General features: G+C 41.9%; 1 protein-coding gene across 9 annotated transcripts in view; it reads right to left on the minus strand.

Moving 5' to 3' along the window:
- Positions 1–18,457: 18,457 nt before the first annotated feature.
- The window catches only part of LIMCH1 (LIM and calponin homology domains 1), a 181,726-nt gene continuing 174,050 nt past the window's right edge, over positions 18,458–26,133 (minus strand). For all 9 annotated transcript variants that reach the window (XM_052780170.1, XM_052780171.1, XM_052780172.1 and 6 more), the window contains 3 exons: positions 25,223–25,331; positions 24,196–24,298; positions 18,458–21,606 (listed from right to left, as the gene is read on the minus strand). In XM_052780170.1, the coding sequence (XP_052636130.1) occupies positions 21,581–21,606; positions 24,196–24,298; positions 25,223–25,331 (238 nt within the window). In that variant the 3' untranslated portion in view covers positions 18,458–21,580. The remainder of the gene's footprint in view (positions 21,607–24,195; positions 24,299–25,222; positions 25,332–26,133) is intronic.

Below are 26,133 nucleotides of genomic sequence, written 5' to 3' on the forward strand. Positions count from 1 at the left end.
GTAAGGTTTGATATTTTTGTTGGTTTTACCTCCTCATGTTGTTCAAATAAAGAATAATTTGTTTTAATTATCCAGCTCAAATTCAATATGAACACATGTTGCATCTTGAAGAGTTCAGAGGTAAATTCACATTGTGTGTTTGAAGCAACTTGAGTGTTTAATTGTCTGCTCTTCTAAATACCAATACTTAATAAAGTTATCAAACTATTACCAACTAGTGGGAAAAGGAGGTGTCATGAAAAGTGGCTGTGGTCCATTAGAATATTTTTTTAAATCCTCTTTTCCTCCCACCTTTTTTTGAAACTGTTGAAAGCACTAATAGATGTACCTGGCAGGAGTGCCCTGAACGCGCCTGACTCTGGTCGAGGCCAGCAGCTTGCTGCTGTGGTCTGAAGCGTGAGCTCTCTCTGAAGGCAAAATCTGGGGTGTCTTCACGCGAAGCTCACCATTCATTCTTAGACACTTACTAAACTAGTACCTGTCTGTAACTTTTGCTGCACATTTAGCATGAATCTTTAAGAGTCAAACATTAATCTATAGACTACCCTTATCACCCGTGAAGCAGGGCAGCGCTGTGAAGGCCATATTACAATGGGAGATGAAGCCTTCTGCTGCCGTCACCAGTTTCATTTGGTCCTTTACACGTTGTCACCTGACGACTGTTATGAAATAAACTGGTGGCTTCATCCAGGATGCTACTAAAATATGGCTCCATCTTAGAAAAATGACTTTGCATCTTGTACTTCGCACAAGAGGTCATCAAGAAGGCCAAGGAATGATTTCAGAGGAAACCCATCTTCTCAATTTGTGGGGAATTCATCCAGAAACAGCTCAAGAAACTTCATCTGTGAGAACGAAGCTCATGCTGCCATTTCCGAGGTGGGAAATTTCCTCTGGAGAGAGGAAATCACCTTTTGGTCTGACCCTTGCCATGGTTATCGTATCAACAGGAAATTAAAATAGAATCATAGAATCATTTAGGTTGGAAAAGACCTTCAAGATCATCGAGTCTAACCATCATCCATGCCCACTAAACCATGTTCTGGAGTACCCCGTCTACTCGCTTTTTGAATACCTCCAGGGATGGTGACTCAACCACTTCCCTGGGCAGCCTATTCCAATGTCTGACAACCCTCTCAGTAAAGAAATTTCTCCTAATATCTAACCCAAATCTCCCTTGCTGCAACTTGAGGCCATTTCCTCTTGTCCTGAAAAAAACCATCTTCACTTGAAAAGGAGTATTATTTCACACTATTGTTGCAGGCTGAGGCTGTGCTTCTTCCCATTCCTTTCTGAAAGAGAGGCAGTAAAGGAATGCTGGTAACATCTCTTGCTGTTTCAGACAGCTCAGAGGAATAATGTATTAAGTCTATCAACAGTAATAGATAAAAGTTCAAAGCAGTCTTGGGAAGTGAGAGAAGCTATGCCTTTCTAGGAATCTGAAATCTAACATCAGCATTAAGGCCTCTACCGACAGGTTTAATGTATGTATGGGGTCTTCAGATGCATTAACTTCAGGAAGATGTTTATAGAAAATGAATCCATATATTAGTCTCCGCTAAGAAGAAAATCTATCCAGGGAACAAAGCATAAAGTTCATGAGTAGATGCGGTTATTTGCTTAATGAAGAGAAGACACTGGAGACTGTGAAACCAGTGCCTAAAAGAATTGGTTATCACCTCACATGGCGGTATTTGGGAAAGTTTGGGTTGCTCATTTCAGAGGCACGGGGCACCCAGAGCTCCCAGCTGGAGCTGTGGATACTCATTGCCTTGAAAAGCCAATCCACTTCTTGAAGCCCACAGCAGTCCCTGCCCCAAGATATAGCCTCAAATACGCATGCCCTCGGGGCTGTTAAAAACCCACTTATGCTTTGAAGAGCGAAGGGAGGCAGCTCACCCCGTCCCAAGTCGTGCCAGGACCCAGGGGGTCCGTGCCGCTGCAGCAGCTGCCGACGTGTTCCCAGCCGGCTCCCTTGCCCCGATGGCAAGAGAGCTGAGCCACAGAGAGCCGGTGGCAACACCTAGCAATTACCTTTCGGGGCTCATTTCCAAGCATAGCCAGGAATATCCCCTTCCCTCCACCTGCCTCTTTGTGAGTAACCAGGAACGTGCTGGACTGGGCTCAGCATTGGCCTGCCTGCCTTCTGTGATGCTCTGTGCAGATTTCCACCACTGTGGCCTCCTTGGGCTTGTAGGGCTCTCTTCCAGAGAACCAAGTAGAAGACGATTCGGCTTCAGTGGGTCCTCGGTTGCTTTGCCTCAGCTTTGCAGACAGTACAGGGGAGAGACAGCAGAGTTGCTACAAAGTGGGAGCTTTAACTCTCACTGAGGCTTATCATCGTGGTGTTAGTGGAGTTCAATGCGACGTACAGTCACACAGATATATTCCGCAGGCTGTCACAAGCTGCAGGTTATTCCTACTCTTTTTTTTTTAACCTAAAGAGTCTGACATTGTAGTTCAAAATCTCAAAGCAGTGCTGTCAGGAGAACTCAAAAGCTCCTGGCCCTGTATTGATTTCACAATATCAGACTGTTTCTAGAAACAGCTACCAAAACACTCTTGCTGTATTATCTTTAAAAAGGTTACCAAAAGGGATGAGCTCTGAAAATAAGCAGTTCAGGAATCTCCATAGGTAATACTGCAAAACAAAATGTCACCTCATCTGGGATGTAAACATCTGAGGAGCCTCCTCTCACTTTAATTCCAAAGTTACAGGCTGTCTTTACAAACCGAGTGTCTCTTAATTTTTAATAACAAAGTCTTCTTACATCTGGAAGAAAGGGCGGTAGTTAAAACTGCATCTAATGCTACTGCATGCACTTGTAATGCATTATGTGACAGCCTATTTTAGAACGGTGATGCTTTAAACACACAGATCTAATTATCACTAGGAATATCTCTATGGAGACAAAAAGTTAGATAAACATAGTGTGGGTGGTTTTTGTCCTGCTGCAGAAAAAGAGGATGCACTAGAGGGACATCTCAGCCCTTCACTCCCATCACATTCAATTCCCACTGGAAATGTAGCACTCCTAAAACATTTCTGGGCTCAGTCACTAACAAATCTGGTGGCATTCACAGAAAGGTGGCAAGAATGATCGAGGGCACACATCATTCAAGAGAGGTGGAAAAGTTATTTGTATTAACAAGAGGGTGTGCTGTACTGTATATATGAATACTAAAATACTGACGAGGCTGGAGAAGTTGAATTAGGCATTTTTGGATCTTACCCATTTAATGTCACCTTTCAGTGACCACATCACTCAAGCTCTCTCTTAACATTGGCTTGGAGACCAAAAAAAAAAAGTAGGATAACACATAACAGTGTGATCACTTGATTCCTGCCTTAGCAAGTTTAGAACTGGTAAGGGAGATACTTCCAATCGCTAGACCATCAAGCTGAGACTCATTGCCACAAGATTTTGCTGAGGTCAAGATTTTAGCTAAATTCTGCAAAAAACCATCTCTTAACTAAGAACATCTATCCACTACAGTCTGGGTTAATAAAATACTCTGAAAAATTTTTGATATAAACCCACCCATTTCAGGGTCTAAGCCAATCTCTACTTATTAAATATGAGACCTCTAACAAATATTCCCCCCTGCCCCCGACTTCTTGTGTTTTCTTCTAAATCACCTGCTACTTATCAATTCCAGCAGTGGGTTTACAAACCGCAGATCACAAATTTTAGGCTGTACATCACTCACTATGTTTCTATATTCTAATAGCAAATGAAAGCATGGCCTCCCAAATTTCCCTCATTTACATTTCTTCATTGTCTTTTTTGGTGGGTAATAGTCCCTGTTATATTCATGGGGTCAGCTTCAATCCTAGCCGAAGTACATTGCACAGCTGAAGTCAAATACATCTGCAGAAGTGATTAATTTTTCCTATTATTACTGATTACTTTCATTGATCAATACTTTCACTGGTGCATAGCTCTAATACATTTAAATGTTAATGTGGGAATTAATTATCCTTAATTATTTCCTTTCAAAGATCATGAAACAGAACTTGGGTTTTTTGGAGATTTTGGGATATATACACATAAATTTAAGGCCAGATTTGTCTTCAAAATTGTCCAGAATAATTTGTACAAAACCTCATAAGCTTGAAATACTTTTAAAGTATTTTACTTTTTAAGAACTTTTACAAAACATTTAAAAGTAATGAAAATGAAAATGTTTAATCACTTAAAAATAGGCATATTAAATCCCCTGTAATTTCTAAACCCGGTAACATGTGAGTTCTGAACAACAAGGGGTTTCTCTAAACAATGAAAAATATTAATGATACAAGAGAAGATTAAATTATATAACTGTGTATTGTAATTCTCAATGATTTATAAAAGGCAAAATTCAGATATGCTGTACAATAAATTATCATTAAGACGAGACTACAGTTTGGTCTAATAGAATCCCATTATTTAGAAATGGAAAAAGAAACCCTATTAGATTATAGAGTTAATTCCCTGCCAGTGCTGAGGTCACTGCTCTTTCACTCTCGGGCTTTTCTACATGAAAACTGTTGGTACAGTTGAAGAGTCTTCTTCAGCAGAGTTAGAGAAAGACAAGAGGAGCTCTTTTTGACCTTGCTACTCTCATAAAGGAATGAAAATAGCTGTAGTGGGTAAATCACCTTAATATGTAATTTTAAAGAAGAAGAAAAATCTGTTAAGGTCTGGGGGTAAACATCCCCAAATGGCAAAACAGCCCAGTACTGCCAGTATATGAGGATTAAAGGCCAACCAAACCAAAGCCACAACGGTGCTCTGAAATGAAACTAGTCCTAGCACAGCGTGAAGAGCCGTGTGACATACACAAACATGAGGTTTTTCTGGACCTACAGCTATTGAGAAGTTTCAGCCAATACTGGTTTCAATGGGGTCTACTCAGCATGCTACTTTTAAGAATAAAACCATAGCTTGGGAGACACTTATATTGAAGCTGAAATGCAGTGTGGGAGGAGAAAGGCTCTTACAGGTATTTAGTTGGGGTAGCAGGGAAGAGAGATGGATCAGATAGATTAATTCCCCAAAAGTCCCCAGCAAAATTACGCCTGTTGTGGGCAGAGTGGGTAAGAGACCTGTAAAGACTCTCCTTTCTCAGTCCTTAGGCAGAGGAGAAGGGAAGGGGGAGACACGCTGCTACGCCTGCCGAGAGGGCCGCGATCCCACTGAAACTGGGGTGCGCTGAAACCTCTCCGTAGCCTCTAAATGCGGCCTCAAAAAACTCATCTATGTCTTTCTTCAGCATTTCCCAGAGCAGTTTAGATTCTGTGGGCTCCTTTTCCTCCCAATGATAAATTGGCCACAAGGGATGTGTTTTCTGAAGAGGGTATCAGAGGGTCACACAGACCTTAGGCTCCCTCAGCGTGGCAGTTTCAGGCAGAAAAGAGCATGGATTTCAGCTGGGAGTATCCTGTTACCTGAGGAGGAGTCATGCCTCCCAGATTTTTCTGCACAGAGGTAAAAGCTGAGACATGTGCCCTTTGAGGTGTATTGAATTTTTCTCATGGGCAGGTGCACTAGAAATGCGGTTTATCCCCCTCCCTAATAACTACTTCTCTCACAGCAACCACAGTTTCCATCCACCCAGAAATGGCTGTGAGGGTCCAGGCGATGCCCACCCCAGTGCCACACAGTGCACCTAATCCACTTTTTTATGTCACTTGTTTGCTTGCTGAGGTGATGAATTGTCCCCAGACAATTTTTCCTCCTGAAAGCTGTTCTGTTCTCTTTGCTGTGAGCACTTGGACCCTCCCTTTCCACCCTGGCACCAAACTGCGACACAGTTTAAAGGGCTGCGACAACAGTTCTCAAAATGCCCGTGTGTCCCCATCAATGCTGACAAACCAGTGCCGCTGACAGAGCTGTGACAAGGAGCTGTGAAAGAAAAATTTGGTTTCAGTGGAGGTGCTTCTATTTGTCCATTTAGCATCATTAAACTGGGATTTGTGAGTTTAATGAACTCGGTATTAGCAACACTGCTGGCTGTTGAGTAAAGATACTAAAATTAGTGCTTACTTTCAGTGACTGCTTTGCAAGAGAGTTGAGAAGTAAGTTTTCTATGTTACTATGTCAGGAGGCACAAATCACTTAATCGTGTGTGTCATTGAGTTAGACAAACAATAGCTACAAAAAGTATCAGCTACTACTAATCAGTGCAGCTCCGTGAGGATACAGTATCTAAAAACCCACACCAATTTGTTGTTCTAAAGAAATAGCTTCCAAAAATTCCTCATTTGGTTGTCACAGTGTAATGTCTAATTTTTTTTGGTAATAGAAGTCCTGGGCTGGATAGTTGTCTCACCAGCATACAACTCAAACAAATGAGATGTCACTGAAGGAAAACTGATGGAAAAGAAGACTTGAACAATTATACAAAACAGGTAAGCCATTAGCTTCTCCTGGGATCTAACGATCTGCTCTGCAGGATCATTTGGGCTACAGCCGTAATTAAAGCTGGTCCTGAGTCATTCTGTTGTAGCACAAAACATTAACAAGAGGGGATCTTTGGCAGCCTCGTGCAAGGGAGGACTAGGATGAGACTGGTCTCTGACACAGGTTAGGACCGAAATATATTGAAATACAGGGCTATGAGAAAGAATTGGCATTTTATTACTGTCTTATTTAACTGGCTACTGTTTGGAAGCATGATCACATTTGGATAAAGACCTGAACATGCTTTTCCTCACTGTGTCACCTGTGGGAAGGCCATTATTTGGTTATGCTGAATGTGTTATATTATTCTATTAATCCCATGGTTAAATTAGCTATTTAAACCACACTCGTTCAGCCTGTTGCTTTTATTAGTTGATAAACACCATCTCTGGTTTTGACCTTCTCTTCCTGAAGATGCTGGCAGCTGTATTTTCACATTGGTTTTTGTTTTCCAGTGGAAAGCCACAGTTTTGTGATAAATTAAGTGCAAACCCCAATCCACACGGCCAGTTTGTTCAATCCATCTGAAAAGCTCCTTGTGAGGTAAGAAAGTCAGCTAGGCCTGTGCTGCCAAAAGGAAACCATTAAGACTGTTTATTGCTACCCTGGGCCACTTTAAAATTACACACACGATTGCTTTTAAATGTTCCCATTTGGAAAGAATAAGCATACATGCAAAAGCGTTCCTAGCTGCAGGCTTGTTGCTCTTCAAGCAATACCATCCATCGTCCTGGAAGAAGGTGGCCTCCTTTTTGCCTACCCCAATATTTTCAAGAAACAACCCAGCTTCTACTTGTAGACAACTATACATACACTTAACAGAGCTGGTTCCTGGTTTCACCCAAGCTGGTCAGAATTTTGCTTTCAAATTTTCTACGTTCAGCCCCAAATTTCACTCTAAATTGCCTTCCCAATGGCTTACTTCTGCAAGGCATCTTCTTCATGTACAGTACTGTGTAAATATTACTGCAGTAGGCAGAGTTAAGAAAAACACTTACTTCTATGCCATTTTTTCCGTGTTTCACAAAAATGAATATTTAACTTATCTGTTAATATGGAAAAAGCTGGATAAATAAACCTAATTCAGGCTAAACATATTCTGTAGTTTAGTGTACTCCTGAGGGACTTTCTGTTATCTTTGAAGTGACCAGAGGGAGCGTGCAGAAAAAAACAAACGCTAAATGTGCAGAATTAATGGAACGATCCCTGCTCTAAGACAGACTTTAAAGTGTTAACTAATAATTTTTAAACACTTTGGTGAAAATATATGATACATTTAGTTTTATTCCATTTGAAGTAATTCAGCTGGTAAATCTTTTTCAGAAAGCAAATTATTGTCACTGCCTCACAGCTCCAATTCATTATCCAAAGTAATAACCTTGGCAAAAATGTCTATTATTTCAACTCTGGAATAAGGACTCAGTTCACATGTCTAATGCCCTGTATAAGAGAATTAGCAGAAACTCATCTCAATGTGGTTTCAAAAGAGGAAACTAAGCAGACAGCCTTGTTAATTTAGCATATAGACTTGGAATAAAGTACAACATCCATCATCTCTTGAAATTCAATTAAAAATTGGTCTTGTGTCCAAGGAGAAGGAGCCAATTTTCTGCTGGAAGCAGAGTCTTGGAAGATCACTAAAACCCTTAATGGTTTTTTCATTGTGGGAGCCAATATGAAAGAAAAACCAGTTTGGGAGTTCAAATTACCCCTCACATTAAATGCTACAACATGTGTAATCTTCAGTTTGGGCCCATTGCTGTTGATGCAATGCTTTCTGTCACTCCGGACACATGGGAATTCCAGCTGTGCTTCTCCCCTGGTCCTTAAAATCTTCCTGTGTGCTGCTGTAAGCTGCGGCAATGCTGAACAGGCTTTTGCATGCAGGGTGAAATACCCTTCCTCACCATATGTCGTGTATAGTTCTTATTCTCCCGCAGTAGGTTTCTATGCGTGAGAAAAAGATGCTTGCAAACACACACACTGAGATTTAATATCTGGGGAAAGGGAAGCCTGAAAATATGTTAACAAGATTTTCAGCATTAAACACAATTTTGTTTCAGATTTCAGCTGTTAAACATCTTAATTTGTTTTGCTTTTTACTCCAGTAACATAATGCTAATACACTCTGACAGCTTGTGACTCCATGCTGAGGAGGTTTCACAAACCAATCTCTTTACTTGAAATTTGATTTACAAAGTGCCTGAGTCCTTTAGCTGGGTGGCAGCAGTCACCATCACGACACTTGTCATGACTCAAAGTAGGAGCACAATCTGGGCAGTTTTTCCTTGTTTGTTTATTTTCTTCTAGTGGAGGATTCACTGAGATGAAAGAACCCTTTTAACCATTTAATGTCCTCATCCGTCAATAAGTTCAGTCCAGAAAATACTGTCATGCGATGTCTGCCACACTCCAAAAGAAATAGTGGACGTTTTGTTCTGCAACATACATTAAACTCTTGGTGCAGAATACAGGTAGCATCTGTACAGTTTATTTTTACAATATTTGTTTTGGATGAGTTGGTCTAACAGTTAACATAGAAATCTTTTGGACTCCATGTTCTCCTCACCAGCAGTAAGGTTGGGCTGCTTTCTGGGTGCTCAGCCTACGTACAGCTGCAGGTCACTGCTGAGCCAGCAGGACCATTTGTTCAGCTATAGGCCAGCCCCAACCTTGTGTGGGCCATCATTTTCCTGGGAAATCAGATTTTTGTCACGTGAGTACATGAGGTGGCACTTCATATCATGAAGCCCTGCAGAACAGGCATGAAAAATAATAGATGATCACAAACATCTGCTCTCAGAGGTAACCCTCTAGGCTGCTGCCTGCTCTTGGCAGGGGTAGGTATCTTCTCTGCGTACATGCAACGTGGCTTGTCCTGAATGAGCATATCCTGGCGTGTCCCAGCGTCCCGCCAGGCATGTTACGTAGCATAACCACCTCCAAAGGATAAGCACCACGCAGACCATTCATTTGAGTAATTCTATAATTAACTGGAGAAGGTGATTTGGCATCAAAACTTAGTGAAAAATCTTTTCTTCACCCCTGTCCTGGTTTCAGCTGGGATAGAGATAATTGTCTTCCTAGTAGCTGGTACGGTGCTGTGTTTTGAGTTCAGTATGCAAAGAATGTTGATAACACACTGACGTTTTCAGTTGTTGCTAAGTAGTGTTTAGTCTAAAGTCAAGGATTTTTCAGCTTCTCATGCCCAGCCAGCGAGAAAGCTGGAGGGGCACAAGAAGTTGGCACAGGACACAGCCAGGGCACCTGACCCAAACTGGCCAACGGGGTATTCCATACCATGGGACGCCACATCTAGTATAGGAACTGGGGAGTGGGGGCGGGGAATCGCCGCTCAGGGACTGGCTGGGTGTCGATCAGCGGGTGGTGAGCAATTGCACTGCGCATCATTTGTACATTCCAATCCTATTATTATTACTGTTGTCATTTTATTAGTGTTATCATTATCATTATTAGTTTCTTCTTTTCTGTTCTATTAAACCGTTCTTATCTCAACCCATGAGTTTTACTTCTTTTCCCGATTTTCTCCCCCATCCCACTGGGTGGGGGGGAGTGAGTGAGCGGCTGCGTGGTGCTTAGCTGCTGGCTGGGGTTAAACCACGACAACCCCTCCTCCCAGTAAACAGATTTTTAGATTTTTTTTTTACATTTATTTTACTAAGATAAAATGTCCATTATTCTCCAGGCAGAAGATACAACTGCTGCTCTGGGAACAGCAGTGCGGATGTTTCCAGCTCTCCTTCTCTATGGGAGAGATACGGGAAGCCAACCTAACATCACCTAGCTAAGAAGCCCAGCCCGTAGAGAAGACCAGAGAAACAAACCCCATGTGCCTGCCTCACTGCGGCAGGCATCACTCATGAAAACATTCTGTTTACGGTTTTTAAATCTCCTTTCTTCCAGAAATGGAACACCTTTTGCCATGTTTTCCTCTCAAAGGGACGTTTAACTGGAAGGATTCAGCTTGCCTCACCCAGCTCCAAGCATAGGAAATGATCTGCAAACACAACAGGTCTGTACACTAAATAACTGTGGTCTGCACGGAGATCCTGCAGCTGGCTTCAGCCCAGCTGGCCGCTCCTGATACTCTGGCTGAGGCAGTACAAAGCGTGCTGCTGCTTCACGTGCCGTGTTTCTAGACAGGCTGACTCCATGCCGATGGGCTCCTTGCTCCGGTGACTTTTGCTGCAGTACCTGGAGAGCCAGGTCTTTCTGAACTTCGCAGTCACTGTGCTGTGGTCACAGTGACTGTTAAATGCATGCTTTTTTGTTGTTGGGTGCTTTTTTTTGTTGATTTTGTTTGTTTTTTTGTTATCTATACTGAGTTTCTAGCATCTTGATTGCCAGGCTGTAGCCTAAATTAAATTCAGTAGCAAAGACATTCTTTCTCGGGACAAATTAGTTTCTGTGTCTTTCTGTGTTTTTAAATCTTATTCAATCAATGATTGCAAAGTGCTTTACTGTTTTCTGGTGACGATGGGCTCTGTAAGCACCAGTCATTAAGTGTGTGATCCAAGTATCCCACAGACTTCAGTCCCCTTTTTCTGTTTCAGCTACTTGAAATATAGTTGAAAACCAGAAAATAGTTGAAGACCTGAAAACCAAAGTCTATGTACCTATGCTTTTACACCAGACCAGTGGCTCTGGGTACCTGATTTCAGGCCTGCTAAAGATGTCTGATTATCTGGGGGTGTGCAATCAGGTATTCTTGAAAATCCAGCTGTTTCCAAGTCCCTGACGTTGGGTGCTCAGGTATTGTGGTATTCAACATGATTCAAAGTCTTGTCCAAATTATTTTATATTACTGCAATACAAAGGAAGTAATTGATATTTGTATTCAAGCTGCAGCTCAGTACTGTCAAAAGAGATACATCTTGCCTTAAAACTGTAAACAAATAAAATGATATTGTAGAATTTATTTCCTTTCCATGATGAAAAGTGCTATGGCAGCCTGTGGAGAAATATGTCTCCTTACATTTGCCTTGCTAGCCACAAGGATTTAATAAGGATTTTCAGTGCAGCATGCGCACGGCTTTGCCACACTTGGGCTGCTTCAACCATCTTATTATTTACGTATTTCTGCAAGAGTCCCCATGGCGGGCAGCGACTGCCCTGTTTGCACGCACCTTTCCAAAGAGTACCGGACAGCGACGGCGTTTATTTACAGCCCTTCTTTCTAACTGCAAACGCACAGCAAGCAGCTGAGAAATGCTATATTGGTCAATTGAGAAGAATTTCTGGCTAAAGAGCAGAATCCCTGGCATCTGCGGGAAAAAAAAGAAACTGCCTGCAGCGGATGGTGACAGCAAGCCACAGCAGAGAGAGGAGCGGGGGCCCTGAGCCGGGCTGGGCTGTGCGGCGCAGACAGGCAGGGCAGAGCGGGCTCTGGCCAAACGCGGCTCCTGGCGAGCTGGGATGTGTCGTGGGAGTACAGCTGGATTTTGTCTGTGTGCAGGACAAGGCTGAGAAACTGGCTATGGCCTAAGCTGAGAACAAGAGGGGAGAAGTGCTGCAACTCCACCGTTTACCCTTCGAGAGCTCGCTCCTTGTTGAAGTCATTTTTCTGGCACAGGCACGCAGTTCCTGGAAGTTGGTTATCACAATTCTTCTGCGTCTGACAATTTATTCACCTTCTTCCTTTTACCCTGCCTATAGCTGGTAGGAGCTAAAGTCGATTACTTTTTGTGTCAAAGCTTACTGAGTACAGCGTAAGCCTTCAGCTCCTGGGTTAACAATGCGTGAGGGTTATTGTCAACTGGAAGTGTGTAAAAATTAGCCACATGCGGCTTCAGGTGTAGAGGGTGCTTGAAAAGCCTTGATGTAGCAAAGAGAAATGTATTAACGTGTTTAGCTGTATTCATGCTGTAAGCAGATTTTAAGCATTCAAGATGAAGAGAGAGATTGAGAAAGCCAAGTATTGAGTGATAATATTCCATCATAAACTGTTCATCTGCATCTATACCTTGCTCAATTATTTTGTCTACTTAACACACAGCCCCATGTGAAAAAATACAGCTTTGAAGTTAGCGCAACACGTACGTAAATTTGAACAGTATATAAAGAAATGCAATAGCTGTAAACATCACTGTACATAGCACCCAGGCTTTCTTCCCAGATGTAAATCCAACTACAGAGGGGACTTGCAGCTTGTGCAAGTCAAAAGCTTTCTCCTTCCCCTTCACCCCACAGGTGGAAATGAATCACTGCGAAGGCAGTGCAGCCGCCTGAGCTTCTCGGTCTTTGGTTTATCCAAAGGTTTCTCAGAAATCCATCACCTGCAAAGGTGATTTAATGAGGCAAACCTTGCAAATGGAACTCCAAGCACCATCCTCATCTGTATAAAGCAAAGCACAGTGAAGACATCAGTTAGCTGTGGCAATTTTGATTCACTTAGGGAAAGCCTCTGTGCATTGTTACCAGTTGGGGACACGTCTGGCCCCAATATTGCAGGACATTGTAGTAGATGGGCTCTGCCACCGCAGGCAAAAAAGCCAGCTGTCATGATTTTTGTTGAAAGTTACTTCTAGTTTTGATTATCAAACCACATGTACTTATACTGGACTGTGTGATCCAGTCAAGTGAAATATTCTTTTACACTACTCAGAGAAAAAAAAAACCACCTTAAAATTGCCTATTTGCTAAGCACAGAAGGATATAAAAATACTAATCAATGGTTCCAGGAGAAATATAAGAAGAAAGCTACCAGCAAAGTTTTGCAAGAAATAAAGACCTCTGTTCCTCTTAAAAGATTTGGAAAATGCAGCTGCTTTTCTGCAGGGTGAATAGAGCCGATTCTGCAGCAAAATCTTCCCATGTCTTTTCATGTTGCTTGTGGGCAAAAGCACATTAGTCACTACCTCTGAAAGAGATAATGGCTTTTCAACTGTTGTGTGCTCATGTGAATCCGTAACAAATGCTCTGACAGATAACAGTTTGGGCAGAGTTGAAATGGAGAGAAAGAGAGTTTGGACTGGCTGATTTACCTCTGCCACTACCTGCCAGCTTTGCCGTCAGCATGCATATGCACGCTAAACACATACGTTGCATCCCAAGATGAGGGTTTGAAAGTAGTTTTGTGAGGCTGAAAATTAATTTTGAAATTCAGCTTTGGTCCATTGGAATAGACTCGTAATTATATCAGTTAGCAGCGCACTTTGGCATAGTTCCCTTTTCAATGTCGTTCTACCTTTTCCAAACTAATAACAAGACACAAAATACAGTTAGGACTACTGCTAAGATATGTGTTAACTGGCTTCTTTATGTAGAGTGCTGTCCTTTTATCCTTATGTTTTAAACTCAGCCTAAGACCTATGAATACTTCGAACAAAAAGGCAGAATGCACTTCACAGTTCTATCGAACGTTGCTCTCTTCATGCTTATCTAAAGCCTGTCTGGGACATGGCTGGGCAAAGAGGGTTTGCAGGAGTTGTGTGTGGCTTCAGCATGAGGCTCTCCCCCACCAGACTCCGTAAGCAGTGCCTCCCACTCTCCAGGGGATGGGCACACCATGAACACAGCCTTCTGCCCAAGAATGGTTCCAATATAAACCCATGGAACCAGGAAAGGGCACCAAAAAGCTACATCAAACATGAACCAAGCCAAATGTTTTCTAAAAACCCTCCAAAATGTCAGTTCATGAAACAGTTCAGAGAGCTCAGTTTCACCCTCAGGTTGGTGATGACCTGAGCGTTATCATCATGTGTCAGTCAGGAAAAGCTTTAAACTAAGGCTTGAAGAGTAGCACAAAGTCCAACACAGAAAGCCCGTGCTGAAATCTAGTCTACTTCAATACATTAGTATTAGTTAATAGACCGTACAGGTGCCAAATCACTCACCAGAAATAATTTTTCCTAAGAAAATTTGTAAACAGACTAAAAAAAGCCCTTTGGAAAAATAACCACTTTGTCCTCACACAGCACTGTTTAGACATGGTCCCAGGTAAGTGCATTTGGAGGTGACACCTCCAGTCTGAGTGACAGGGACATGTTGAGAAACAGGAGGATTAGCGCAACACCTCCTCCTTGGACTTGCGCACTTTCACAGTGTTTTATGAACCACCCCAAAGGCAACCAGAGAGCACTTGGCCACAGAGAAGAGGGGATATCCATTGCAAGCACCCGAGTCCAGGTCCCTGGAACAGCAGTTCTAGCATTACCATTAACACAGAAGTTGTTTCAGAAGCAGCTCCTTTGTCTGGTACATTCTATTCATTTTCTGAGTTGGAAAAGATTTGATGACTCTGTTTCTGAGACCTTCCTGATATGTTTGTAACCTTTTTATCCCCATTAGCACCTGAGAGGGGTCCTTCCAAGTATATATTCCATAAAGGTTCATATTCACATCAATGTAGGTCTTTTAAGTGATTGAGGATGCTTCGAGACACAGCAATTGTATGTGTCATGCTGTGCCAAGGCATGATATCCCATCCTCAGGTGCCAGGTACAGGCACGTGATTTTATTCTGTTGTGAAAGTCCTCTCCCAAGATGTATTTTAGTACTCTCTCAGCTAGGATTGAATACAGGAAATTTTCTCATTTGCAGAAAACATCGATCTTCATAGTTTATGCTGTTGAACCTATACAGGAATAGCATGACTGGCTAACATCTGTTGCATTGGTAATTTTGTTTCTGGGAATACAGACTTAACGATCATCCTGTTATCCAGCAATGCGTATTTGTGAATGCCCTGAAAACATAGTTTGGTTATTTTTATGATTTTTTTTGCAAGCTCTTTAAAATGCTGGAAGACTGAACCAGTTCTTGCAGGGGGTATACAAACATCAGAAGTAGGTAACTCTATTTAGGATCATGCAAAATTCTCTAGGAGAGTCTCAAAGTCTGAGTATACTGTGGTGAGCAACAGGGTTTCCCACAGGGTGTCACACACCTGAGGTGCAATATTGCCAGAGATCCTCTTCGCCCTTCCACAAGAAATGTGTCAGGTGCCAGGTGTATTGTATGGGAAGTATGTTTTAGTGAGCTCCTGCAAACCAGAGACTAGGCAAAAGATCGCTTTGAAGAGCTACATCATGTGTCACGGAGTAAGCATCATTTGCTATCCGATATTGGTGCTTACCTTTTTGGAAGAAAAGGTTTGACCTAACCTTCTGAGACATTTTCTATCCCCTAACACCCCGCCTTCACACAACATGGGAAGCTACTGGGTATTTCCAGAGCTGTAGATGGCATGTCTCTGTTGCTGTGCTTGTCATTGGTGTACTTTGTTGTCTACAATCAGAGGTGATAGACAAAAGGAATTTTTAAAATCTTGTTTTCTTCTTTCTGTTTGATAAATTCTGTTATTTCAAGAAAAGATTTGTATTTCTGTTAGTTTTGGTTTAGTTTCTAGACCCATGCGACTGGCTTTGGTATGTTTTAAGCAGCAGGTTACGTGCTTCGAAAAAATGCATCTGTGAACTATGAATGTGACATTAGCTAAGAGAATTTGCAGTGCATCACATGCAGTGAAGCAGATGGACACTACGGATGAGTTAACAGTGACTCATAAGATTATCTTAACTAATGGATTTTTTTTTTCCCTAAATGGCTTAAAAACCCACATGCTTTGGGGAGGAGAGCTCTGATAGCTACTCTTGCAGAGCATGGGGTATTCAGTAAGGTCTACAGAGCAGCAGCTATAGCCTTGCAGAGGGGTAAGCATCCCTCTTGCACATTTAACTCACGCTACATTTTATAACAAAGATGAATAAGAAAACAGACACCCTCCCCCTGGCCCCAAATACCAATCCCACACCATACCGTGAGAAGAGTCACAGCCCACCCTGTACTTTCTATCTCTGTTTTGGGCTCTTACTGCTTTCAAAACTTGAGCGGCTTCCAGTTTAGTCATTTCCCCTTATCAGGAAATTCAGATGAAATTACATTCCTACCGGAGGCTTTTAAAGGTATATAGGAGTGCTGTTTGCCTTTACAAGAGATGTATTTTTCTGGCATCTTTTCTTTTTTTTCCAGCCAAGCAGCGGTCATCTGCTCACTTCCAGTGTCCACAACCCCTTCTGATTCTCACTGCAGATGTGTCTCTGAAAATGAGCATTTTGTCTTGTTCCCCAGTTACCCAACCTTTTCTCAGGAGAGCAGAGACAAGGGGGGGAGAAAAGCAGGGTGAGCCTCCTCTCCACAAAGTTTATTGAGTAAGTACTTAATGAGCTTCCCATTATCAGGAAGAGGATCCACCCGAGACCAAATCTTTGCTAAACTGGGCAGCAAGAACTGTACCTGTCGTTAATTTTCTAAACAAAGTGGTAGCTGCCTGCTTTTAACTACCCCCCAGAAGAGTTGTCTGGACAAGGATCAATACTCATGAGATGAGCAAGCTACTGCTGTCTATTACCTGTGCCTAGAGCCTCCAATAGCTACCAGTGCCTAGCTGCGTTCGCTGATGATCTCTGCACCAAAACACTTGCTAAAAAGAGAAATCAAAGAGCAAAACAAAGGAGGTCGGCTGGATCCCAGAGCAAGGGTGCAGAGGAGGAAACGGAGCCCTCGTCCCGCCTGGCTGCGACAGGGGGAAGGGGAGGGACGGAGGCGTCGCACCCGGACGGGGTGCGGAGGAGGCACAGGAGTCTCCTGGGGGACCTGGCACACATCCCCCTTTGCACGGGGGATCCTCTGCCCCCATGTCTGAGCCTCAGCTGTAACAGCCCACTCCTCTCCCACACCACCTCCTATTTCTTCCATACGCCCCCAGCTTCATCCCGCTGCTCGGCAAGCCGTCGTCCTCTGCCGGGGCATGCCGAGGCCCTGTTAGCAGGGTGGTCTTCCTCGGGGCCCTCCTGGCAGCCTTTGCTACCTGCAGATGAACGTGCTGGTGAGGTAAGCAGGTGACACAACTCCCCTTTTATAAAGTCTGTGGAATTATTTTGGTGTTAAATCCCTGCCAGTGGAGCACACCCCCATCGGTGCCATTTTAGGATCATAAACAATCCTGGGCAGGTCAGAGCTGCCAGGTCACTTCACCAGAAAATAATAGTTAAAAAACCCCAATCATACCAGAATTTCCACCACTTTACTTGGCTCATAAGGGTCAGAGTCACCAAACCTGTGCTTGCCTGGGTGCCCGGCAACCCTGGTGCAGAGCTGCTGAAGCAGAAATAGCTGCCTGCCTGCCTCCAAATCCAGCCTCGGAGCAACCTCCAGCGGCAGCGAGCTGTTCCCGCAGACACGGCACCGGTGCGCGCTGCCAGGAACCCCAGTGTACCTCTTCCATGGCAGAGCAACGCTGGCCCTCCGTCCAGACACATACGCGCAGAAATAATGTAAGACCACTACCATTTCCATTAAGGCACCAGGATAAAAATCTGCTTTAAAAAAATTAAATTGTCAGTACTTCCCCATGACTCATCTAACAGCCAAGATGTGCTTCTGGCACAAAACCAAACCTGTCATCCATTGAAGACACAATTAAAAAGAAAAAAAAAGGGGCAGTTATTAGTTTAAAATTTTGTGTGAACTTTCTGCTGGTTACTGGTGAAGCCACATGCTTATTGAGATTCAAGAATTAGTGAGAAGCCTCAGCACACGCATAACTAAGCACAAACTGAAGGATCTTTGCTACGTAGAAATAGAATTAACCCAGCACGTATTTAGCTTTGCGATACATAAAGTGCTTTATTGAGTCCCAGTCTGAACCACAGTCCACCGACATCAATGAAAGATCCTCTGAGGACTTTGGGTTTGACTCACAGAAAGCCACCTCTGCTCATCTTTTACCATGATAGGCACACATGCTCTTGTAAATACTTGGCTACAGCTTACAGTAGCAACCCACAGGGTACTGTCCCATCTCAAGTATGTCTTTTGTACTGTCTCATCTCAAACACTAAGTTTTCTGGAAGACACCTTGGTTCAGCCAACCCTATCAAGGAGAAGCTTTTACCAACGGGATGTACACACTCTGCAGTCCAGTTTCACAGATACATTGCATGCAATAGGAGAAGTTAGTTATAATAAGTAAAATCAACACCACCAAAGGTAATCAACATTTTATTTATAAACATACATTTACTATAAAAGCTGTTGCATTTTAGACAAGTTTTCCTAATTTCCAGAGGCAATTTAGAATAAATAAAATAAAGGAAAGATTAGCATAACTGGTATTCAACATCAGCCCCAGCTAGGACAGCAATCCTTGTCCTTGAATGGACATGCAGGTAAGGATGGTCCCCTTCTGGTTCACCAACCTTTAGGACATTCACTGAGAACTACAGATGTACTGCATCAATAACACTACATAGCAAGAGTAAGGAAAAAATACACCATGGAAAATGGGGTTGTGAAATACAGATGGGTTATGACACCTGTTCAGGTTCTCTGAAGTAGTAAGAGGCTAAATAAATTCTGAAACATCTAAAACCCATTACATACATTGTACTTTCTCAGCAATAACGAATCTTTTTTTTTTTTTGCAACAAATACATTTACATTGTAGTTCAAATGTAGTAAAGCGTTATTTTTTCCTGTGTTCAAAGTTCCTGATAAGAAATGTATCATATTTGTCTCTAAACTGAAAAAAAAAAAAGGAAGAAAAAAAAAATCTTAGCCTGAATGAATTTGCCATGTAACACTCCAAAGGAAATATAAAATCAGACATAAGCAGTTGGCAAGTACAGTTTAGAAAACCGTTGAAAATTATTCTGTGCTGGTGAATAGATGTTCATTAGGGGGAAAAAATCATTGTCTGAGAATGCTGCTTCAATTTGCTTTACATACAATCAACTTTGCTAAAACATGCATATATGCAACTAATTGACAGACACTGGGATCAACTTCTAAGCAGCTTCAGAGACCCAGTGGTGTGTCTGCAGTGCGATGCATACCCCCACCCCACGCCCATGCATTTTAGTCCCAACCATGCTCCTAAGCCCTTTGGGCACTTACTCCTATGTGAATAAGAAGCAGATCTAACATCTGTGACAACCAACCCTTTTATACACTTGGGGACCGATTTGCACATCTAAACTCTATCGCATGAGTGAAGCAGTGGTAGTGACTCATACCAAATAGACGCACAAGCATGCATGGTGTCATTTAAAAATTAGGCCCAGACATCATATATTCACATATCCTTGATGCAGTGCATGGAATTATACAGATGTACAAAGTCAGTTATAAAATCTGCCTCTTGAATTTCCATGTTAGGCATTAGTTGTGGAAAATGTTATGATGACCACATGCAAAGAGTAAGCATCCTGGTTATCAAAACCCTTTAACAGTAAATCATGCAGATTGTTAATCAGAATATTGGACATCACTTTTATTTCCAAAACATTTGTCTGATTTTTTATTGTTATTATTTTTTTAAATATTCCCCGTGAATATTTAAAGTAGGGTGAAGTCTACGGAGGACTTCAGCTTTTTGGATTTATTGCATCCAGAAGTCATCGCTGACTGTGTGCAACAGCTTTGCATTTTCTAAGGCACAATATTAAGGAAGTAACATGTAACTTTCCAGCAGATAGTCACAATGTCCTCCAATGACAATATCGTACATGGGTTTTCAATGACATGCAGTTTTGCATGGGTATGCAACTCGCATGCAAGCAACTGTCTAGCATTTAAATAAATAGTTGCTAGCTAGAGAACAACTCAAAATTATTGCTTCCCTAATAACCACTTCATTTCCATTTACCAACACATCAAAAGACAATGGATGTGCATATACATAAAATAAATCTCTATTAATTCATTTTTATCACGGTTTTAAGGCAGAATAAGTACATTTTTTTCCCCTCCATTTTAAGTTGCATTGTGAGCTGCTAAAACAGGATATTTCCAATAACTGTTTACCAAAAAGTGCTAGGATATTTTACAATTGTAACACACTCCCTAACCTTGTCTGTGTATTGCAGGTAAAGTGACACAGCTCTGACCGCTGTTTCAATGAGCTGCTGGATGACTTTAGTAAGGAGCACATGCTTAATCAAAAAGCATGAAGGAAAACTGGCCCAAACACAGGCAAGTTAAAGTTTTTTTGCCTAGTGCTGCCAGCCTCCTCCCTGCCCGCCTTCCGCACTCCCGGGTTTGGCTGACTTTATTGGGGTAGCATATGAAGGAACACAGGCTCAAGGCTGTTTAATTCCCTGCTCTGGAGGGCACTCAAACCACACGTTTCTCCACAACAGATTTCAACCAACCGTAATGTTTGCAAGTGAACAAGCAGCTCTGAAACCAACTCAGACCGTCAATGGGCAAGTTACACGCCAAAGAGAAAAGCTTCACCACAGCATCAAACCGCAGCTTGGAGACTCACAATTCAGCTGTGTCCACCCACTCAGCCGCCTCTCCCCCACATCACCTTTCATCGAGTTTAATAACAACGCGGGCTGCTGACTTAGTAAAAAGGATTGCTCCTAATGGGAATCTTGCCGTCGTTAACGGTATACAGTCTTTAGGTTTAATGAAGAAATCTTTATTTGAGAGAATATTAAGCTATAGTCATGAACATTACTTGAGGTACACAAACAAAAAAATCCTATCACTAAAGGTGCAATAATTTATTTGTATAACTCCTACCCTCCACTGAAGGTAATATAAACAGAAAATGCTTCAGAATTACAGGATGTATTATCAAACTAGTCTCTGTATAAAAAAAGTTATAGCTTCAGTCATAACAGAGAAGTCGTGCTGTGATGTTTAGTTTTTCAAATGCACTGATTAGATACTACCTTAAAATTACTTCTCAGCTCAAGTTGGCATATTCTATAAAGGTTCTGTAAACTTAAACTTTTTAATTCCTAGAAATATTAAAACAAAACAGCTTTATTGCATGTTTATTTTCTTATTACTTTCAAAAGAACAAGGTAACAGACTGGAAATCATAAGCATACCTGAAAGGTGGGATTTTTTTTTTTTTATAGTACTTAGGCTTTGCCTTCCCAAACATGGTCATACATATTTTGCAAATTTCTTAAGAAAGGGAAAAACCAACATACTGCATTTTAAAAGAGCAGATGCAGTGTTTTTATGAGTTTTTCAAAATGAGATGAGAGCCATGATGTCCATGGATTCAAGCTCTTACAAGTGATTGTCTGGAGGCAGCTGATATATATGAGAAGAGAGTTCCTTCTTGAAAGTTATTAGGACTGAAAGTCATGTCACAATGTAGTTGGCTGTCCAGCAGCTGGGTAAAACAAAACCAAAACAAGTCATTAGTTGACAAATTTTAACAAACATACATAGGCTTTTCCTCATATGATCTCTACAATTCAGAAAAACCACATCTGGAAATATGTATCATTTGTGCCCTGCTTCTTCTTCCTCTTGCAAAGTTGGGGCACTAACTGCAAAGAAGGATTCAGCGTAACTCCAGTGGAAATATATTTTCCATGCCACAGACAAATGCATTCTGCATGCACTTCTATTTCATTCTGCTCCCAAAGCACTTGTGGGTATATTTACCTTCAGGATCTGCAGTGGCAAAATAGTATAGCAAAGGACTGATGAGTCATCTTTAGCTGTGCCTGGTTTGTGTTACGTGGTAATACAGAGCCCTCATGTTATTTGGCTGTACAGGGAATCTCATGAATTTCCTCGCCTTTGACTTTGACACTCACAAACCTTTAACTATTCCCCGTGTTTGACACTGAATACCAAGTTCCCTTCCTTGTGAGGTTTTGCTGTAGAGAAATAACCTACCAATAAAACCCCATCCACTTTTATTTGAAAAACAGAAATATTTTGGATCCTGAGCCACTATGTAATCTTTAATGCTTTTCTCTCTTAAGGTTTTTGATAATTTATTTTGAAGCTGAATCATCCACAGTTTCAAATAAGCTTCTGGCAGCCAAAATATTTCATCAAGATGTCCATAAGCATCTCAAAGCAACACTGACTAATTCTGGGTTGGTCAGAGACCGTCAGTTGTGCTCACTACTGCACAGGTTTTCAGATGTAGCCATGGAGGCAGGAAGGCATGAGCTGTACAATCAAGCAACTGATTTTATATTTAGCATCAGATTGCCCAGAACTGAAAGGCAAAACACTAACATTGCACCAGTTTGTTCTTCATTTCGGTTGTAGATTCTGTCAAATTCTAGTTAAAAATGAGCAACTAGCCATATCTGCAGTTCTATCAAAATCAGTCCCTTTGAAACTGTCAACAAGAGCCAGTGTAACTTATATTCCACTAACTCATATTTTGAGATTTTGCATGAGGAGTTAACACAGCAGGAAGAGGCAATTTGTAGGAAAAAAGACAAACCCTTGCCGTTATTATTCTTCAGGAACCATGCATTTCCTCAAAACCTATTCCCTCTGTCATGGACCTGGTTACCGTTGTGCTAGGTATGTACAAATGTAAAACCTTACTGCATGAAACACTGTACAAAGCTCTGTACTCCATTTTCTAGCACCGCTGCTGTAGAAATGATGATGGAGGGGGTGATTTCTACAGCATATAAGCTTATAAATAATTTATTTGAGCCTTCATCTACCCTTAAGGGACCTCAATTTTTATTTAAACAAAAAGGATTAAGAAGAAAAGGAAAATAGGACTTTTATCACCTTCCTCTCTTTTTTGTGTAAAGATGGATGTGCAAATGTGGATTTTAAGGGTCAGGACCTCATCCACATGAGGAAGGTTTATAGTATCAAGCCTAAAGGGAAAAAGCTATTTCTAAATGTGTCAGGCTAAGGAAATAATAATAAAAAGTTGCTAACATTTCTTAGCAGAATTTAAAAAAAAAAATCACCAAACAAATGGTTATACAATAGCACCCTCTAGCTCTGCTGATGGGGAAATATCTCTCCCCTGAAACATTAAAAAAAAAAAAAAAAATCTCTCTCGCTGCCTTTGAGAGAGAAGGGAAATAGTAAGTGAAAAGAGCTTTCTATCTCCACTATCAGTTAGGACTGTAGGCAGTGAATATACTAAACAGTAACACTTAACAGGAAGGCAACGACTACTCCCGTGTTTTTTTCCTGCATCCTACTGTTTTCCACAAAGTAGAAGCCAGCATGAGCACTGCCCATCTCATATCACTGGTGTCATCGGAGTGAAGCTGAAATGCTCTAGCAATTTGGTATCAGTCACAGAAATCCAGGACTAGGAAGGACATTCAAGTGACCTGCTCTAGGGCAGAAAAACGCATCAAGTTTTTTTCTGACATGCAATTGTCTGGCTCGTTTTTCAAAACTTGCAGCTAGCAACACTTTAGCACATGTCTGGGGATACCACCACAAGGATTCATTAAGAGTTACAGAATGTTCCTAATATTTTACATGACCATTTTGTCTACAAAGGGAGGTCTGGAGACATAAAAAATGGGACTTTCTCCAAACAAGGCCCAGGGTCCTAGATCTAGTAGAAGTCCAGGGCATGGTTTAGGGGGCATGGTTAATGGTTGGACTAGATGATCTTGAAGGTCTTTTCCAACCGAAATGATTCTATGATTCTAAGTAGCCACATTGTCTCATGCGATGTGACAGATCCAAGCCTCCAGGACACACAATATGTGCGCACAGTGTAGGAGTTTATATTTATGCACAGAAACAGCCTTTAAGTCTAATACTGCTGAGCAGAGATCCTCTAGGCAAGATTTAATGGGCTTGGAAATCTTTAATCATCCTCAAAAAAGTGGCATGGAAAGGTTCCCCTTCCCATGGCGAAGCTAAGCCTGAGTGGCAAAGCCAGGAGAGAAACCCATCAATTAAAACCATGGCAACAGTATTGTTAGAGTTCACCGTCCTTCGGACAGGATTTGGTACTTACTTCTGGACCGGATATAACAATCGTTGCAGTTAAGAAGACCATTTCTAATCCTGACATCTGTCCCACTTGCTGCGTCTCCCAGCTGTCCCTTGCAAATGCCACACTGTCAATTGAGGAACAGAAAAAGTAAGACAGACCATGCCCTACTATCTGTCACAACTCTTCCCAAATTTTGACTTTTGTTTCAATAGTTCTTGGAACAGTGAGAAAAAATACTCCCCCAGAACCCAGCCCATAATCCTGGGGAGCACTGCAAATCAGTGAAAGGCTTTTTTTAGAGCCAACAGTATTTAGGACTGGATTGCAGCAGTATCCACTTACACAGAAGTGAAGTCTAGTGATTTTAAGGGACACGTGATTTTAAAGTTGCATTCTGGAGCCAGCCCATTTGTGATGGACAACACTTAGAGGGGCCAGAGGCTTAAGTTTGGCTAAATGTCTAAAACCAAAAAAGGCTTCATGAATGCCTAATACCCATTGGGCCAGAAATGGAAATGGACACTTCCTGAGTTCTCTAGAAAACACTATCTTGAGTCATTTCCAGTCTGAAACACTCAAGAATTCAAGAAGTATTTCTGTTGAGAGCTCTGGTGAAAGCCAGAATACATCATCCATTCCATAGTCAAAGCTTTCCAACCATGGGTCGGATCAAAGATGGCTTTGGGACTGACCGGGCTTTTGGGAAAAAGAAAAAAAAAAAAAGAAAAAAAGAAAAAAAAATCACAAGGTAACTAATGTTATATTTAAAAAACAATGAGTACAACAGGGAAATTATATAGTGCTTCCTTCTGTGAGGAAGCTAAGTTTGCTTGCTAAATCACAGGGTTTAGTCCAATTAACATGTCTGACAGCAAAATAACACATTACTTGCACTTCTCTACAAACAAACACACACACAAACAAACATACATAACAAACATGCAAATACCTTCCTCTCTCTTTCAATTTCACATCTATAGCCCTCAGTATACTCTCTCCTTGCACTGGGCATGACTTGAGATTTTTCTTAATAAAGCAAGAGACATACCCTGAAGCACTGAATATGGAAATAAAGACCAAGCGTTTCAATAATCATGGCAGCTCCTTTTCCAAGAGGAAGCCCACAGGTAGAACAAAGCTTCTTTCCGCTGACGGACCTAGGAGACAAACATGACTTTAAGAAAACAGAACAGCAACTGATGCTAAAATGTAGCCAAATGTTTACACAGGTTTATGGAGAGGTATGGGATGGGAAGAAGGAGCACTGGGTCGTTTCACATAAACACAGTTGACCCTTCAGCCATGTTGCTGAATCAGCCTGCGCACTTGCCTCACAGACAAGCACGCAGAAGACTTAAAATGCTTGAATGCACAGCAGCTCAGACCCATTTCCCTGCCAGTCGCTGTGCTAGATCAAAGGAGGTGCAAGCCTCTTAACAGAGGCCTGGATGGCAGGGAAACATGCCTGTGGATTACCTAGACCTAGTCAACGCCACAGCAATCAAAGCAGATATTCAAGCAAATTACCCGAGTTAGACTCTCAGCCTGGAAATTTTTCAATTTGTTTGCAAATGGGTTTGCTTACTGCAAGTCAGAAGGCAGGGATGCTGCTCTCACACCCAAACAAGCTGGTGAAGTCAATAGTAGCAGCATAACTGCAGTAGCACAGACCAGGCACCAGGCACTTGCTAACTAATTTTAGTCTATGCTGCTGCAGCTACATGCCTGGCAGTATCACAACTAGTTAGAGTAAAGCTGAAATCAGATCTCCATCTGCAATACAAAAATACTTCAACTCTCTCCTTAAGCTTCAGTCCTGTGTAGACCTTTCTAGTAAATCAGCTGTTTGATGACAGCTGGGTGAGAGATCAGGGCCCCAGGACTAACTGGGACCCTTTTTCATAATGGTTTTAATAGCAGTGCAGGCGCACACTTCTATGTGTTTCACGCTCCTCCCTT

The sequence above is a fragment of the Harpia harpyja genome, chromosome 2, assembly GCF_026419915.1.
Source record: "Harpia harpyja isolate bHarHar1 chromosome 2, bHarHar1 primary haplotype, whole genome shotgun sequence".
NCBI classification, from domain to species: Eukaryota; Metazoa; Chordata; class Aves; order Accipitriformes; family Accipitridae; genus Harpia; species Harpia harpyja.